This window comes from Musa acuminata, unplaced genomic scaffold, assembly GCF_036884655.1.
Source record: "Musa acuminata AAA Group cultivar baxijiao unplaced genomic scaffold, Cavendish_Baxijiao_AAA HiC_scaffold_635, whole genome shotgun sequence".
NCBI classification, from domain to species: Eukaryota; Viridiplantae; Streptophyta; class Magnoliopsida; order Zingiberales; family Musaceae; genus Musa; species Musa acuminata.
The window spans coordinates 1-16673 of NW_027020873.1; the positions used below are offsets into that span (position 1 = coordinate 1).

Genomic DNA, 16673 nt, shown 5'->3' on the forward strand with positions numbered 1-16673 from the left:
TTAAAAAAATACCTTCATTTAAGAATGAATTATATTATCGAATTATACTGAAGACAACTTCGAGTTACGATTAATTCAAATAGTTAGGATTAGATAAAATAAAAAATAAAATTTTAGATTAAAATAAATATATGAGGTTGAAAAGATTTATTGGGATATGATGGATTTTTTTATTTTTTAAAAAAATCTTATACTTTATTTTTGGCTAATATAAATAGATATTTTTGGATAAATCCAAAGTCCTAGTTCTTTCTAATATTATCTTCCCCTTGTTCTTGAAGATCTACATAAATTCATTTTATTTATAATCTTAAACCAATCCTAGATCAATAATATCTTACTCCTAATTAGATACAAACTCTTGATTTCTCTCAAACTCCTAATCTAATTTCATTTAAATTTAAATGACAGTATCTAACACTGTTCCACAGCAATTGCGAACTGGCTTTGCTCGTAAGCAAGCTAGAGACAGAAAGCATCACTAGGGCAAGGTGTCTAACGAAGCAATGGCGCCTTTGCCTCGCAATTAGAGAAGGTATAGTATTGGGAGCCACATTTGGCGACGTGCAAAAGGACTTGGGGGATTCGTTCGCATGGAAAGCCGAGTCGTGCTGAAAGATGAGATGCTTAACTTGCTCATCGGGCACCTGCCTCGATGTGCTGCTTCCAGCCGGTTACTTGACATGCAGCAAGAAGAAGGGAAAGCTTTGAAGCACACGTAAAGCACAATTGTATCTGATTAAGAGGGGTCTTATTGGAGCAGCTTGACGGTCAAGTACCTTCGATGCAAAGTTTGCCGGATGCTGAGGATTAAGAAAAGCTTCGTTACTCGTATATATATAAGTGGCAAGCTCGCGAAGATAAAAATGCCAGCGAAGAACAAGTGAGAGAGAGGGTGGATGATCGCTCATCGAGCTTCTTGTTGACGGTAACTCCCTCGCCTTCGAACTCCATTGCACGTCTAAGCCCATATATACTTGTTGCAAATATTCTCTCGAGATGTACTGGTGCAGGCTGCATGAATTACAAGTTCGTAATGGCATTTAGCGTAGGCATTAGGACACCTTCCGGTTTTCGTTTCTATACCGTAATAGGTTTTGCCTGATGGATGATTATTTGCTGCTGTCTCAGCAGTCTAAATTCAGTGTATTATTTTTATGTTCCTAGAATAATACATACATATATACATATATACATACATATATACGAGTCTTTTCTTGAGATATACTGTTAGACTTGTTAGTTTCTATCACTTCTTGAGATATATTGATCGAAATTAGCCTCACTTGTATGATCCTCATATTATTATTTTTTTTTCAAAAGTGTAATAAATATTAACTTAAAAGAGAGTGAACATATTCAATGCTTTTTATCATAAGTATTTAAAATAATATTTAAAAAAAATAATGTAATATATCTTATCTAATTAGATAGGACTACACAATCTAATATAACCCATGTGTCGTTTCATAAAATAAAATAGATTCTTTAGTTGACCAACCAATCAAACACATTCGTTGTCTTCACTAAGAGATATGAACAATTTTACACCTATGAAAGAATTCCAGGATAGATCTAACTTTAATTGATGAGAATCACGACCATATTCACTGAATTGGACTCCAATAATTGATTGTACCCTTTCATCAATAGTAAGCCCTTGGAGCACCGCAAACATCTCTATATAAAGGCAATCTTTGTCTTCCAAGAAATTGCACCCACCACTCTATAAAAACAATCTTTGTCCGCATCAAACGATTACTAAACAAACATTTTCATCAATAGTAAGTCCTTGCTTGTTGAAGGTTTAATGTTCATCACCATGAGGTGGTTCTAATCAAACATTTTGGCACTCGATTGTTTCATCATCCATTTTAGCATTACTCAAAATATTCTGATGATGATCCAGTGGGCAAGAAGACCTATCAATTTGGCTCATCATCGTACATGAGGATTACGTACCCAATTGTAGTTTCACCGGATTTTTAAGCTTTATGACCCCTTTACTCGCACCGGTTTTTGACTTGATACTTCTTCTGAATCACCTATCGATTAAGGACTATATTCATACAATCTAGAAGAAGCTCAGGGGATGATCGAATGGTTGAATTGGGGTGAGACGACTAGAATGTTCATACATAGTGGTTGGATGATACTAAGTACAACCTAGAAGAAGCTTAGGAGATGAACGAATGCTTGCTGAAGTGATGAACATGATCGATGTCAGACAGGTTTTATCTTCTTTTACGAATTAACTCTTTATGTATGTGATCCGATTATTCTGGGTTCTTAATAATAGATTCAGCAAATGATTGAGACATTATGCTTTGTCATAATCATGTGTTCTTAGTTTCAGTTGTGGTATTGTGGTCGATTAGCACTCGGTCAAGCAACATGACGGTGGACTTGGATTTGAAGCGTGTGTTGTTGGAGGTTCTACCGTCGTCTGCAGTGAGGGCGCAGGTGGAGGAGTTGGGTGTCCGAAACCATGCCGAAATGATTCGTGGCAGCCTCTGGGTCATCCATGGTGTGATAATGGACGCCCAGCTACGGGCGATGGAGGAGTTGGTCTTAGAGGCACGGGTGAAGGATGTGGGAGAATGGGTGACGGATGTGCGTGTGGCCGTTTTGGACTTCGAAGGCCTGCTTGGCCGGATCGTAACATGGCAACCGACGGGGACGTTTAATCGCTTGCAGCGCTGCTACTCCCTAGACGACGACGACAAAGGGGCGTCTCGCGATGCTATCCTGATAAAGCTCAAGGATACAGCAGCCAGGTTGAATATCCTTGTGAGCAGGGCGCGTGAGTTGAATCTTCGGAAGGAGATGATGGATTCTATGGACCCATGCGAGGCAGAGTTCTCCGCCAACTTGAAGGCTGAGATTGTGGGCAGAGACGAGGTTATAGAAGATTTCATTGGGAAAATTCGGCAGCGACAACAAGTGTCCACGGATTCTGTGCCCCTGATCGTCAACATAAAGGGTCGCAAAGGAATGGGGAAGACGACCGTCGCTCGGATGATCTACCATCATCGCTGGGCGCGCGAGCAGTTCAGTCATCGAATCTGGGTAGACCCGCACGGCTTTCTCTCTTTCGATCCCATGAGGATCGCGACTCACCTTGCCGATTCCATGACGAAGAAACCGTGCAGCCATTTGGAGCGCCACCTGCATGGCATCTGGAAACTCGTCAAGGAAAGTCTCCGAGGCAGCAAATACCTTCTCGTCCTGAATGACATCAGGAAAGAAGAGTTTTCGGAAGGTAACAAGTGGGATAAATTGCATAACATCCTCTTGCGTGAGGGCGGGGCGGGGAGTACGGTCATAATCGTGTCTTCCGAAGATGTGGAATTAAATCGAGAAATGATGGAATTCGACGTCCGGCGCCTATCGAAGAAAGATTGGGAACAAGTGTTCGTGAGACACGCGGTGATCCACCCTGAGGAGGAAGAGGAGGCTTCTTCGGCGGCAAAGCTACTTCCACGTGCCATCCTACGCACCGGCAATCCCTTGCATGCTAAGCTTCTGGCCTCGGTTTTCTTCAGGCTCACAGAGCGGAGTCGGTGGGAAGCAATGGCGCGTGCTGTTCATCATATTGTCAAATCCATCGGCTACTTCGATCCTTTTCATCTGTTTGACCACCCCATAGTACGAGATGCTACTGAGGAGAAGCTGTCTCACGACGAAGGCTCCAAACCACCTTCAAGCGGGTATGTGCAGTCCCCACCGGTTCCGAGATTCGTCAACCTGCGTTTCTTCTCCCTCTATCTTCTTCTATCCCGGGACGAACGGAGACACCTGTATTACTCCTTCTTTCCACCGGGCTACACCTTTGATTTCCAGGACTTACTGCAGATGCTCACTGCCGAAGGCTTCATACCACATTCAACCGACAAAGCGGCAGCAATCGAGCATCTGCAGCGCGAAGTACAGTCGTCGATGTCGAGGACTAGCCGGTTTTCAGTACTCGATCACTACTGTGGCCAGTTGTGCTTACCCGTTGATTGGAAGACACGGGCACTGCTGACGCCCTTGCCTTATTTTCTCAGACCTTCGATTTTAATCGTGGAGGAGGAGAATGCCTTGATGGATCGGAAATGCCAAACTGCACAGATCCCACGACACGAGTCGACCAAGCTCACAGTTGCGCATGTCCTGGATCCGCTAGCTACCCAGATCCTGAAGCTACCCGAGGAACACCAGTTGCTCAACCTCAGGTACCTCAACCTTTCGCAGACAAAGCTCAAAAAATTCCCTGATCCCATCTGCTACCTTGGGAATTTGCTGACCTTGAAGTTAGATCACTGCCAACAGCTTAAGCAACTCCCGGAACAGATCCACGACCTTGGAAAATTACAGGTATTGAATCTGGCCTACTGCACAAAGCTTCGGAAGTTACCCAATACGATCACAAGCCTCGTCAACTTACAAGAGTTAGACCTTGAAGGCTGTCACTCGCTCATCGAGTTACCTCAAGGTTTGAACAACATGAAATCACTGACGGAGCTGAATCTGCACCGATGTTCTTCCTTGACTCGAATGCCCCGTAAAATGAAGCAGCTGCGTAACCTCCACAAGTTATCTGGATACACTGCAGTGGACAAGCTTGGAAAAGCCATCCGGGAGATGCATGCTTTGGTGAATCTGGAAGAGCTACTACATCTACGAAGCCTGGAGGAGCTGCATCTACGAAGCCTCGAAGGAGTGTCAAAGCCGGAGGACGCTGAAGCCGCGAAGCTGGAGGAGAAACCAAACCTTCGGAGTTTGGTGTTACAATGGGGATGCCAGAAAATGGACGACGGTACCGAAGCATCTGCTGGCTCATCGTCGTCGCAAGTAATCGAAGCCCTCCGACCCAACATAAGTTTGCGGAAACTCGAGATCATTACTTACACGGGCGAGGCATTTCCAAGTTGGATGGGAATCAAACAAGAATATCACTGCACCTTGGTGGAGATCAAACTAATCAACCTCAGAAGATGCGGGAGTCTACCAGCTCTCGGGGAATTAGCTCGTCTTAAGATCGTCGAAATCAGCGGGATGCAGAAGATCAGCTCCGTGGATGATAAATTCTACGGTGACAATGGCAGATTTTCCACGTTGGAAAAGCTCACTTTCTCTGAAATGCCTAACCTAGAGAAATGGCAGACGGTGGTGAGAAAAAAAGACTTGTTTCCTAAGCTCGCGGAGTTGACACTGATCGAGTGCCCAAAGTTGGAGAAACTAGAGGTGCGCCTGTCACAAGTTAAAAGATTGAACATTTGGTTGGACAATGGTCGGCTGTGGACGCCGACGCCGTCTAACTTCGAGGGTTGGGACAACCTGGAGGAGTTGGAGATGGTTGGGTGCACACAGCTGAGGAATTTACCAGAGGATATAAAGAATTTTAAGCGCCTCGAGAGTTTGAGACTCGTTGGATGTGAAAACATCATCTCTTTACCAGTTTGGCTAAAAGGATACGAGGAAACGCTCCCCTTGAAGATTTCTGATGGTACGGCACTCATATGCGTGCCGAAGGCTTCAAATCTGCGTGAAGATCATCCCAATCGGCATTGGTCGTATGATCAAGATCGTCATTACCTGTTCAACATGACTGCTGAAGACGAAGATCAACAGGATGAGGACGAAGATCAACCCAATCTGCCTCATACGGATGAAGATCATCAAGATCGTCATAACCTGTCCGACACAACTGATGAGGACCGTCATAGCTCGCCCGACAACTGATGAAGATCACACCAAGTTGCCTCATATAACCAATGATGATCATCCTAACCTATCTGGTAGAGCTAGTGAGGATCATCTCAATCTGCCCCATATAACCGATGAAGACTCTCCTAACCTGCCTCATATAACTGATGAAGATCATCCCAACCTATCTCATATAACTGATGAAGATCGATCCAGCTTGTCCCATATAACTGCTGAAGACCATCCCAATTCATCCCATATAACTAATGAAGATCGTCGCCTCATATAATTAATGAAGATCATCCATCTCATATAACTGATGAAGAACATTCTGACCTATCCCATAATCCAGGCCTTATAACCGATGCCAGTGAGGAGAAATACTGGGGAGGCTCTCTGAGTCACCTCGCTCTGTTGTCACAGTTCTGTTTGGTACACATACATGGTTTGGCCTTTTGCATGTCGTGTAAGATTTATGGACTTGTATGTATTTATTGATGAATAAGGTTGCATTACTGTTTGAATGGTATAATTGAGGTGAGAATCAATTCTTATGACGGCCATAAAAGAGTGTGAAAGAGGCATGAGAACATTTAGTATTGAGGTAGAATGACTATAAAACATTTATTGCCCTTTCTTTCGCATTCAACCTATTATAGCTGGTTCAGGTTGCAAACCTATCTTCTTTGCGGCGTAGATTTCGCAATGAAAGTATCTAATTTACAGATTCGTATGAATGTTAATTCCTCGGCTTCTGTGCCTGTCTCTCCGTGTATAAATGGAAATGCAAATCGATCAGATTCACATGGATGTCAAAAAAAAAAAAAAATATAAAATCTTTTGGCCGAAGCAATAATCGGAGAGGATGCTTCCGAGAGCACAAAGTGATGTGGTCGAACGACTATTCAAAGTCAGCGTACAGCGGCCCCAAAGGGAGACGAGAAGTTGTGTTCAGACTATGGCAAACTAACGAGAGAAGATAAAGCAGAAGCATATGGTAGCAGCTCGTCTTCGATTCCGCCTCCGTCGAAGAAGAGAATAGATCAGGCACGAGTCCAGTACTTCTCCGCCGCGTACCACAAATAATACGCATGGGAATGGAGAAGAGAAGGGAGACGGAGTGGGGCGGCGAGCTCGCCAGGCTCCCGGAGGAGTGCGTCGCCCTCGTGCTCTCCCACACCTCGCCTCGCGACTCCTGCAGGTCGGCGCTCGTCTCCTCCGCTTTCCTCTCCGCCGCCAATTCCGACGTCCTGTGGGAGCGATTCCTGCCGTCGGACTACGCCGACATCCTGTCTCGCGCCGTCCACCCCGTGGAGTACTCCTCCAAGAAGCAGCTTTACATCCGCCTCTGTGACTCCATCCTCCTCGACGACGGCAAAGTAGTACGTCCATCAACCGCGTATCCTCATCTCATCTCTTAATTCCCCCCAAAAAACCGAAGAGAAGAAAAGAAAAATCTTCTTCAAAACTAATTCTATCCGAAACATCATAGAGCTTTCGGCTGGAGAAGTCAACGGGAGGGAAGTGCTACATGGTATCTGCTGAAAGCATGACCATCATATGGGGTTACGAGTCTCGATACTGGAGATGGGTTCCTCATCCCGAGTCCAGGTAAGTCCATCCATGAACTCGACGAGGAACAGATAAACTCAAGCATTTTTTTTTCTCTTTTTTTTTCTTTGAAGTAAATGACGAAGGTATGATCCGATCCGAGTTTAGATCTTACCAACTAAGCTAGCTGGCAAACTTAAATTATAGTTAATTGTGTATTATATAAGGAAGGAATCAATTGACCAACGTATGTTGATAAGGGATCATTTATGAGCTCCAAAAGATATTTTTGAGGGTAAGAGAAATCTAGCGGACGTATGAGCACCTTATCAATATACATAATGCATCCACTTAGGGTGACTTTTCTTTGACGTTGGAGTATTAATGAGGGATAATTATCTCCAAATGGCAAATACCGTCATTAGTTAGCTATGAAAAGAGTGGGTTGGCATTAGACAAATGTTTACTGGTGTCAATTTGGAGAGATCATCGTTCATTCTTTATAGGGATAAGACTGCTTCATTATCATTACAGGTTCGCTAAGGTGGCAGAGCTTCTTTCCGTTTGCTGGTTGCACATCCGTGGCTCAATGAACTGCCGGTTACTCTCTCGGAGGACACGCTACGTTGTTTGTATTGTCTTCAAGCTGACCCCTGGCTCGCACGGCCTCGGCGATCCTCCTCAAAAAGCCTCCGTGAAGTTGGGATCATATGCGTCGGAAAGCTTCATCCGCTTACAACCAGATGACGACGACGACGACGACGACGAGTCTGAGGAAGAGGGTGAAGAGGAGAAGCCAGCGGTGGAAGGAGAGGACGCGAAGACGCGGTTGAGAGAGGATGGCTGGATGGAGATGGAGTTAGGTGACTTCTACAGCGAGGAAGGGGATGATGGGAACGTAGAAGTCAACTTGAGGGAGACCGAAGGGCTGAATTGGAAGCGTGGGCTTATTGTTCAGGGCCTCGAGTTTAGACCTAGGATCTAAATATGATGATTGATGGGCATGCATGAGTGTTTCGTCCAATCTTCTCTCTCTCTCTCTCTCTCTCTCTCTCTCTCTCTCTCTCTCTCTCTCTCTCTCTATATATATATATATATATATATATATATATATAGGAAAAGATGGTGTACAGAAAGATGACAAGTGGAACAGAGTGGAGACTTGAGCTGTGATGATTTCTTATATGAAGCAAATTTAGTTTACAGTGCAACACAAAACAGATCAAATATGCTTTTGAAATTCCCCAGAATTCCATTTGTGTTTTTAGCTCTGATGCATGCACTGATCGACTAAATCGCATCCAGTTCATATAGGTCCTGTTCTCTGCTCGAGAAGGAATTGGCTTCCGGGTAACTATTTGATTCCAATATCTCCTCGGGAGCCTCACCGATACCATGTACTACCATCTTGGAGCCGGAAGTGGATGCGTGTTGCGAGATCATCTCCAAGCTGAATGCTCGGGGGCCATCGTCCTCATCATTGTTGGGATCAGCCAAGTGCTCAAGAGCAATTAACACATCGCTAATCAGCGGCCGTATGTTTGCTTCTTCTTGGAGGCACATTGCAGCAATAGCCAGAGCTTGAGAAAGGCCTTTTATGGGGTACTTTCCCTCGAGCATTGGGTCCGCCATGGCCACGAACTGTCGCTTGTCCTTGAACAGCGGCTCCGCCTGCGCAGAAATATCATCATCCCATGCGCTTAAGCTCGCAAGATAACAGTGCATGAAATGTGACCATCTTAATTTGGCATACCCAATGAACAAGGTGTTGCTCGCGTTTGGGCCGGTTGAGGTCGATGGCTCTCCTTCCGGTGATTAGCTCCAACAACACGACGCCGAAGCTGTACACATCCGACATCTTCGTTATCTGTCCTGTTATTGCATACTCCGGGGCGCAGTAGCCGTAGGTGCCCATCACCCTGGTAGAGACATGGCTCTTGTCTCCAACCTTAGCAAGTCCGAAATCTGATAGCTTCGGGTTGTATTCCTCATCCAGAAGTATATTCGACGCTTTGAAATCTCGATATATCACCGGTGGGGTTGCAATCTCATGCAGGTACTCCAGGCCTTTGGCTGCACCAGCTGCGATCCTCATTCTTGTGTGCCAGTCCAATGGCTTGGCATTTGGCTTTGTATCTGTAAGCCACACACAACGCGCAAGTAAATAGTCAGAAATGTCTTACTCACGAGTAGGAACGGATGGAATACTGAAGACATGCACCCAGTAAATGTTGCTGCAGTGAACCCAGCGGCATGTATTCGTACACCAGGATCCTGTGATTTCCATCGGCGCAGTATCCGAGCAACTTGACGAGCTTTGGATGGTGCAGGAGGCTCAGCATCAGCACCTCGACGAGAAACTCTCTGTTGCCCTGCAATCCTTTTCTGTCGAGCTGCTTGACTGCTACAACCTATGCAAGGGGATCAGAGACACCATTAGACTCGCTGGAAGCTGTGAAGCTAAAGCAATCTGCAGATGATGAGAGATGGCGTTACTTCGTTGGTGCCTTTGAGTTGTCCTTTGTACACTCTCCCGAATCCACCCTCACCAAGCAGGTTCTCGGAGCTGAAACTTCCGGTTGCTGCTGCGAGTTCACGGTACGTGAACACACGAGCTGCGATGTTGTCGCTGCCTATGCGCAAGATCTCCTCAGCTGCAAACCTGTGCCTGCCACTGTCTGCCAGGAGCAGAAAATTTTCATTTTCTCCGTTCAAAAATTTAAATTTCTGTGAAGAATTCATCGAATAAACATTGCAATTTAAGAAACATGCGCTTCTCGTCGGTGGATGGCTTCCTATTAGTTTCATCTCTGGAAACTATATGTTTCCTAGCATCAGTCTGTCACTCATGAATTAGCTTACTAGACCACATACGATGCAGGTTATTCAAAGTGCAAACTGTTCTTGGATGTAGTGAGTGTCTTTTAGTCTCTTTCCTTGGACAGATAGTTAACCGGTTGTCCTTGTGATGCAAATGTGGTGTTCCTTGATTTAGTAGCATCTTCCGAGTTCTCCTCAGAGAAACAAGTTTGTGGTTTTGCTTTTATTTTCTGATAGTATCCGTGGAGAACAATTCACCATTTACTTCTATCAGTAAACGCAACTAAGACGTTCTGCATCCAATATTTGTCAAGAGAAGAGGAAAAATCCAGTCTAATAAAATAGGAGGATTGTAACGAAGATTTTGCAATTGCTGACATGCAAATCACGAAGAAGACGTACCAGATCTGAAGGACATGGTATGAACTAGGAATTCGAGAGTTTTTGCTTTGTTCTGCCCCTTCCTTCTCCACCAGAACTTCTTGGACCGTCTCTGTGTCGATGTCTTCCTCTGCTCTGTTGGTACCTTCCTCTTCTTCGTCGTCTCATCTTTTGATGATTTCTTCTTCCTTCTTTTAAGAAAGAATAGCCTATTCCTCTTCTTCTTATTCTTCGTCTCATCCTTTGATGATTTATTCTTCTTTCTTTTAAGAAAGAATAACCTATTCCTCTTCTTCTTCTTCGTCTCATCCTTTGATGATTTCTTCTTTTTTCTTTTAAGAAAGAATAGCCTATTCCTCTTCTTCTTCTTCTCTTCTTGTATTGCCATCGTTTTCTTTCTTCTAAACAACAACGAGTTCTTCTTCTTCTTCTTCTTCTTTGCCTCGTCTCTCGGTGGCTTCTTCTTCCTTACTCTTTTCTGAGCATCGCATGCCTTCATCTTCTTTTCATTCCACGATCTGAAGCAACAGAGACAATCCATCATCCGTCCACCTTTCTTCTTTGTGAAACTTATCAACCCCATCGAGTATGAAGTCGTTCCCAACAATTCAACCCACTCAGCGTAAAGATGGAGATCGATGGAGGAAAGACTTGGCTTCCAGCACGTCTCCTACATCCTCATCCTCCTCCTCTCTCTTGGTTTCTTCCCTCTCCCCGAGGATGAGAACAAACAACGGCTGGAACGAGATGGCTGGACATAAGCGCGGAGCTAAATTTGGATCTCATCTCTTCCGTGCTTTGACCATCGAGCTGGCCTGAGACTTCTGGCTTGGCTGGGTCAGCTTGGCCATTGTGCCGGTGGCGAGCGAAACCCTCGCTTAACGGCATTTTGACTCACCAGATGCCACTTGTGTCCAATATGTGAGCCGTGGGGACACTTGCGTGGTTCGTGGGCCCTTACTAATGTCAGCATCATTTCATTAACTTTCTAAATATTAGATTTTAGACCTCTTTATGGATTCTTAAACTTAAAAAATTTATATTAAAATTTCTATAATTATCAAAGTAAAATATATAGCTCTATTTATCCTAACGCCATTAGTTTTACGAAGTACAAAAATAATGGATAAAAAAATAATTTTAATATTTCAATTGGTAATGACGGACGATAAAATCGTTGAAGGTCACGATTTCTGCATGGACGCCAATGCAGATACGAAGCAACGAAAAGGCCATTCGGCATCTACATGATCTCATATAAAATCAGCACGAGGATATCAAGGAAACGAGCATGACATGCACACTGTCAAATAAGCGCCCTCCATGCCCTTCCTCCTCCTTGGGTGAAACTTACGCTTGTTGCTCCTTCGTTGCCTTTCATCCTCTTACACTATAATCAAGAAAAGAAATGAAAGACGATGCTAAGCATAGCGCCTAAGATTGAGGCTCTTGCTATGATGGCCATGGTGATGTTGTAGGAGGCTATGGTAGGGATGAGGATGCTAAAGATGGATCTGTTTGAGAACACGTTTAGGATGACGCTAAGGTCAAAGGCAAGAGCTTCTATTGCTTCAACGAGCAATGTCGATGACAAAAGGTGCTGGTGATCCAGAGGATAAGCTGAGAATGAGGAGCAAATGACAAAGAGGAGGAAGACGATAAGGTTTTGCCCCCCCCTCTCTCTCTCTAAGGAGGAGATCATGACGAAATTTAAAACTATCGCAAGAAAGAGATCATGTAGTTGTCTAACGGTCCTTTGCTATCTGCGTATGCGTCGACATCAATGTAGATGTCGAGCGACCCTTTTATCACTTAACAATTATGTCGATGCCGATATAGATGCAGTGTAGTGAAATGGTAGCTCGATAACTACATCGAAGTTGAAAAAAATACAAAACGATACTCTACTTAACCACAATAGCCATCCATAGCCCCTAGCGACATCGACGTCATTCGTTATCATAAGTTGAAACATTAAAATTATCTTTTTATTTATTTATTTATTTATATTTTTATCGATAAAATTAATAGTGTTAAGATAAATAAAACTATATATTTCACTTTTAAGGATTTCAATATAATTATTCTATAAATTAAGATGTTGAGGAGTTCGTACTAACATATGTGATTAGCCATCAACTTTACCTTTCTCTCTTTTTTAAATGGAGAGATGATTTGGGCCCCGCTGCGTCTCAAGGTAAGTGAGGCTCGTAGGGGTGCGGGTGGTTTGAAACAACGTACCGCTTTGCGTCGCAGAAAAACCCTCCCGAACCTTCTCCATGCTCGCGCATGGCGGTCTACAGAACCCTAATACGATCCCTCCGCTGAAGACCCGGCACCGTATCCTACCCCTCTCCTCCCACTCGATAAGATCTCTTCCTCTTCCTCTTCCTCTTCCCCTTCCCCTCTCGCCGTCGTTCCGAACCCCTTCTTCTTCGTGCTCCGGCTCACTGCCGCGCCGTTTCCTCTCTTCTTACTGCCCTCCCGATGGGTCCGCTCCTCGGGGCCTCTCTTTGTCTGCTCGAACCCGTGGAGGCTCTCGCAGTCGGCGACTTCATTATATCTGCGTGGGAAAGTTATTTTCCCCAGGGATCTGCTCCAAGTTCAGAGCTTTCCCGTCGGTTTGGGGTTGAGGACCCTAGAAAAGGTCGGTAAGGGTTTAGAGGATGTCGTTGGGTGGAGGGAGAAGGGAAAGTGTGTGCAGAGCACGGCGCGGTTGGGGTTGATGAAAAGTTCCTGAATTTACCCAATTTGTTTCCTATCAGCAGGATGGTGTCCGGTCCTCTGATTGGATGGTAAGTTGGTTCTCTCTTAATATTGATCTCTTAAATCTGGTAATTTCAGAGGGAAAAAGAATAACGTTAATATTATGCAGCTGGTAGATTCAGGGGGAAGAAGAATAACGTTTATATTACGCTATTATTTGACGAACTTGTGAAATATTGCGCCGAAAAATCTGCCCAGTTTCATTTTCTTTGTCTTTAGAACCTTGATGTGATTTAGATTCAACAATGAACGTGCCTTTCTTTCTTAAATAATAGAAGCACAATAGAGAACCTAGCCTCTGTTGTGTCTTACCCATTTGAGAATATCAACTGGATTCTGAAATGTATCTGAATCTGATTTAGTAAAAGAAGTCATGGAGACACATTGTAGAAGTATAATTCATGATCATATTCAATGTGTTTAACATTTTAATAAGTTTATATGGTCTCAAAAACCAAAACTTCCATAAACCTATACCAAACTATTGGGGAACCATTTGATTCATGGATATATCTAGACTAGATTCTGATGTTATCCTAGTGTCTGAAAAATAGATACAGTGACATGTTTAAGAAATAGTGAGATAAGACCTCTCATGTGTGGCAATGCGACATATTAGAGGTTAAGTCTGTGTGATTGCAGAAATCAAAGAAGATCCACTGCATGTATAGTCGAATAGTTGGATAAGTATTTTATTCGTTGGCACACATCTGACACTGGATACCCGTCACGAGTTCTAATGGATGCAAACGGGCAATGAACTATGATATCCATATTTTGAATGTGGTGGTAAGTCATTAGTTGCCACATGGAAACATGAATGATGGTCGCAATCGTATAGACCCTAATTAACTGGAAAATTAAGACATACTCAATATACTGAAAAGTAGGAGGTAACTGTAAAACATTCTTATGGTTGCAATTTCATGGTTGTTTCCTTTGCAAAACTATCTTCTCTAATTCATTTTAAAATCCCCCTGCTTGAGCCGAGGGATGCATGTGTATGTGGTCAAATAGTTGGGGTTGGTTTGATTGGGGGAATTTGTTGTGATAATTTATATGATTTCACTTAAGCTCCAGGGAAAGTGCTGATGTTCCTTTCCTGCCCTTTCATTGAGAAAAACTTTGTTGCTTGGAGAAATAACCTTGTATCTATTTCAACATATGTTACATTGATTTTATAGCAAAAATTGATTTATATGGGATTCAAATTGATGAAAAGAAAATTCATCTTACAAAATTTGTTGCATGAGCCTAATTATCTGATAGGATGATTGTACGTGAGTGGTATCTTCCAGCTTTTGGCACATCGATTGTTTCTCGAGCAACTGACTGGGTGAGCAGTCAAAATTTTTGAGTAATACCAACTGATTGTCCTTTCTGTTTCCAGTTTATTAACTCTCAGTATCTATCCTTATTTTTGTTGTAGCCGGATGCTTTCCTTGCAAGAAAGATGGGTATTAATTCAGTACCTGGATCCACTTGCTGACAAGTTTGATTTTTTTTTAATGGAACTTGTGACTTAATTTGATTCCCCCTTTCTTAGTCATTAATGCTGTGTGGGTTGTGTACCCTTAATGTGTTATCTATATTCTGATTTTGTGAGTGCAGGTTCTTATAAGTTGTGTTGCTTTAGCTATGGTTGGAAAAGATCTCTTAGATCATGAGTCATTTGTAATAGCTTGATTGTGCACTGAGTAAACTTTCATGAGAAAATTAATATATATATTTTTTCCTTTTTTTTTTCATTGCTTATCCAGTGAAATCATTTTGACCAATTGGTATAAAAAGGTATCTCTCCTGATCTGGCAACTATGTTCACTCAAAACTAATAGTCCATGTTCTCAATCAAAAAGCAGGTTTAGTTTGCAGATGGACTGATATTCCTTAAAGAACATGTTTCTCATTTGAACTTTCTTCAATTTCTTTTATTTTAATTGATTGAACCAGTGTACATGCTTTTAAAAACTAAATCTTGGTGAGCCGTATCATGAGTTTTAGATTGAATGATTAAATAGTTCTTTAGGAGGTAATTTTAGATTAAGATGCTAGTTTTAATTTCTGAGCAACTGTAGCTTTAACAACTAACATGGCAACCACCTAACTTTCTTTGTGGCTTTTGAAGCTATGGTGGTGGCCTTGGTGGTTCCAAGAGATGTCTCTTATCAGCGGTGCAGTTTATAAAAGAGCTTCTAGCTTGGGGTGGGAGGTAAAGTTGACACGGCTTATAATAAGACTTCCTGTTTCTAGTCCAGTCTGAGGAACCTACTAATTATTTCTTCTCTTGTTCTGTTTTTAGTGGAAGAGTTGGTCGAGTTTGCAAACCTTGATGCAACTCAGAGAGAGAAGGTAGAGCCTCTCTTTATTAGGTATGACATTCTTTTCTGGATACTTAACTTCTCGGTAGACCTTTTTGTGATATCATAACACATCTATCTATACTTAAAGCTATCTCAACAACCTTTTAAGAGTCGATGATGCAGGTGAACACAGTTTTCCAGTTGCTTCTAGCTGCTGCTGCTCTTCTGCAACCTGAATCGGGCAGTGAAGAAACTCAGGTGTACATAACTTGAGGTAAATCGCACAATGTGTTTTCCGTGCTCTAGCTTGTGAACTCCATGAAGTCCATATGCAATGTGAGTGGATATGCAGGTCTAGTTATCTGATCCAACATCTGCTCCTCTTCTCTATTAGCTATTCTGGCCCTCCTCTATTATCAATGTAGCTTTTCTTTTCTGTCAAGTATAAATTGTTGACATAAAGACAGCTTTTTTATTTGCAGCTGGTTGGTGGCTTCAACAACGACCGCATCTGCAGTTGCTTATGGTGCCCAATATCTTTGCGGATGATAAGCTTTCTCTGCCCTAGAAGTACTGTGGTGGTGGAGATCAACCAGCAACGGGAAGTGATTTTAGGTTATATTTCATGTGCTTTTCTAAAGCAATTGGTTGTTGTGATCAATAAATTGCATTTTAGGGAAAAGGCCTTTTTGTTTCTTGTTCTTGAGACACGAGGAAAGAAGAGGAAGATAATAGCAACAGACAGCTTTAGATCGACAGCTTGGTAATTTGGGGAACATGCAATAGAAGTTGATAGGAGAAACAACGCCGAATATGGCCCATTTGATGGTCCCAGAAAACCTTTCTGAGTCCATCGAACTCCGGCATTTTCACGGCATGCTCAATCAAGAATTGCACCAGAGAAACCAATGATGAGCGTACATTGTGAAAACAGAAGTAGCACCGTCCATGTATGCTTTGTGTATATTCATTTAGAAGATGATAGCAGAGATAGCATTCGTTGTCGTTTTAATCCTCGAACAAGCAGTATGTCTTGGTGTATCAATGTTGCTTTAGATTTGGTTGGATATCGGAAGAAATGCTTAATGTTGGATTTTGTCTTTGGTGGGGAATTTAAATGTTTATTTTTAAGCTTTGCAAGGACAGATATAATTAAGAGAGGTC

General features: G+C 42.9%; 3 protein-coding genes and 1 pseudogene across 3 annotated transcripts; 3 read left to right on the forward strand and 1 right to left on the reverse strand.

Moving 5' to 3' along the window:
- Positions 1–877: 877 nt before the first annotated feature.
- Positions 878–5727, forward strand: LOC103994352 (putative disease resistance protein RGA3). The gene is made up of 2 exons (XM_065176681.1): positions 878–928; positions 2357–5727. Exon 2 carries the CDS (start codon positions 2395–2397, stop codon positions 5725–5727), a length of 3333 nt encoding a protein of 1110 aa, XP_065032753.1. The 5' UTR covers positions 878–928; positions 2357–2394.
- An 859-nt stretch (positions 5728–6586) lies between these two features.
- Positions 6587–8412, forward strand: LOC135662609 (F-box protein PP2-B11-like). Its single transcript, XM_065176682.1, has 3 exons — positions 6587–7073; positions 7184–7302; positions 7777–8412. The coding sequence occupies exons 1-3, from the start codon at positions 6783–6785 to the stop codon at positions 8225–8227; spliced, it is 861 nt and encodes a 286-aa protein (XP_065032754.1). The 5' UTR covers positions 6587–6782; the 3' UTR covers positions 8228–8412.
- A 120-nt stretch (positions 8413–8532) lies between these two features.
- On the reverse strand, positions 8533–11152 carry LOC135662610 (probable serine/threonine-protein kinase PBL23). The gene is made up of 5 exons (XM_065176683.1): positions 10465–11152; positions 9739–9920; positions 9464–9653; positions 8996–9378; positions 8533–8913 (listed from the first exon to the last, which is right to left on the reverse strand). The coding sequence occupies exons 1-5, from the start codon at positions 11024–11026 to the stop codon at positions 8533–8535; spliced, it is 1698 nt and encodes a 565-aa protein (XP_065032755.1). The 5' UTR covers positions 11027–11152.
- A 1461-nt stretch (positions 11153–12613) lies between these two features.
- On the forward strand, positions 12614–16611 carry LOC135662611 (CDP-diacylglycerol--glycerol-3-phosphate 3-phosphatidyltransferase 1, chloroplastic-like; annotated as a pseudogene).
- The last annotated feature ends 62 nt before the right edge of the window (positions 16612–16673 follow it).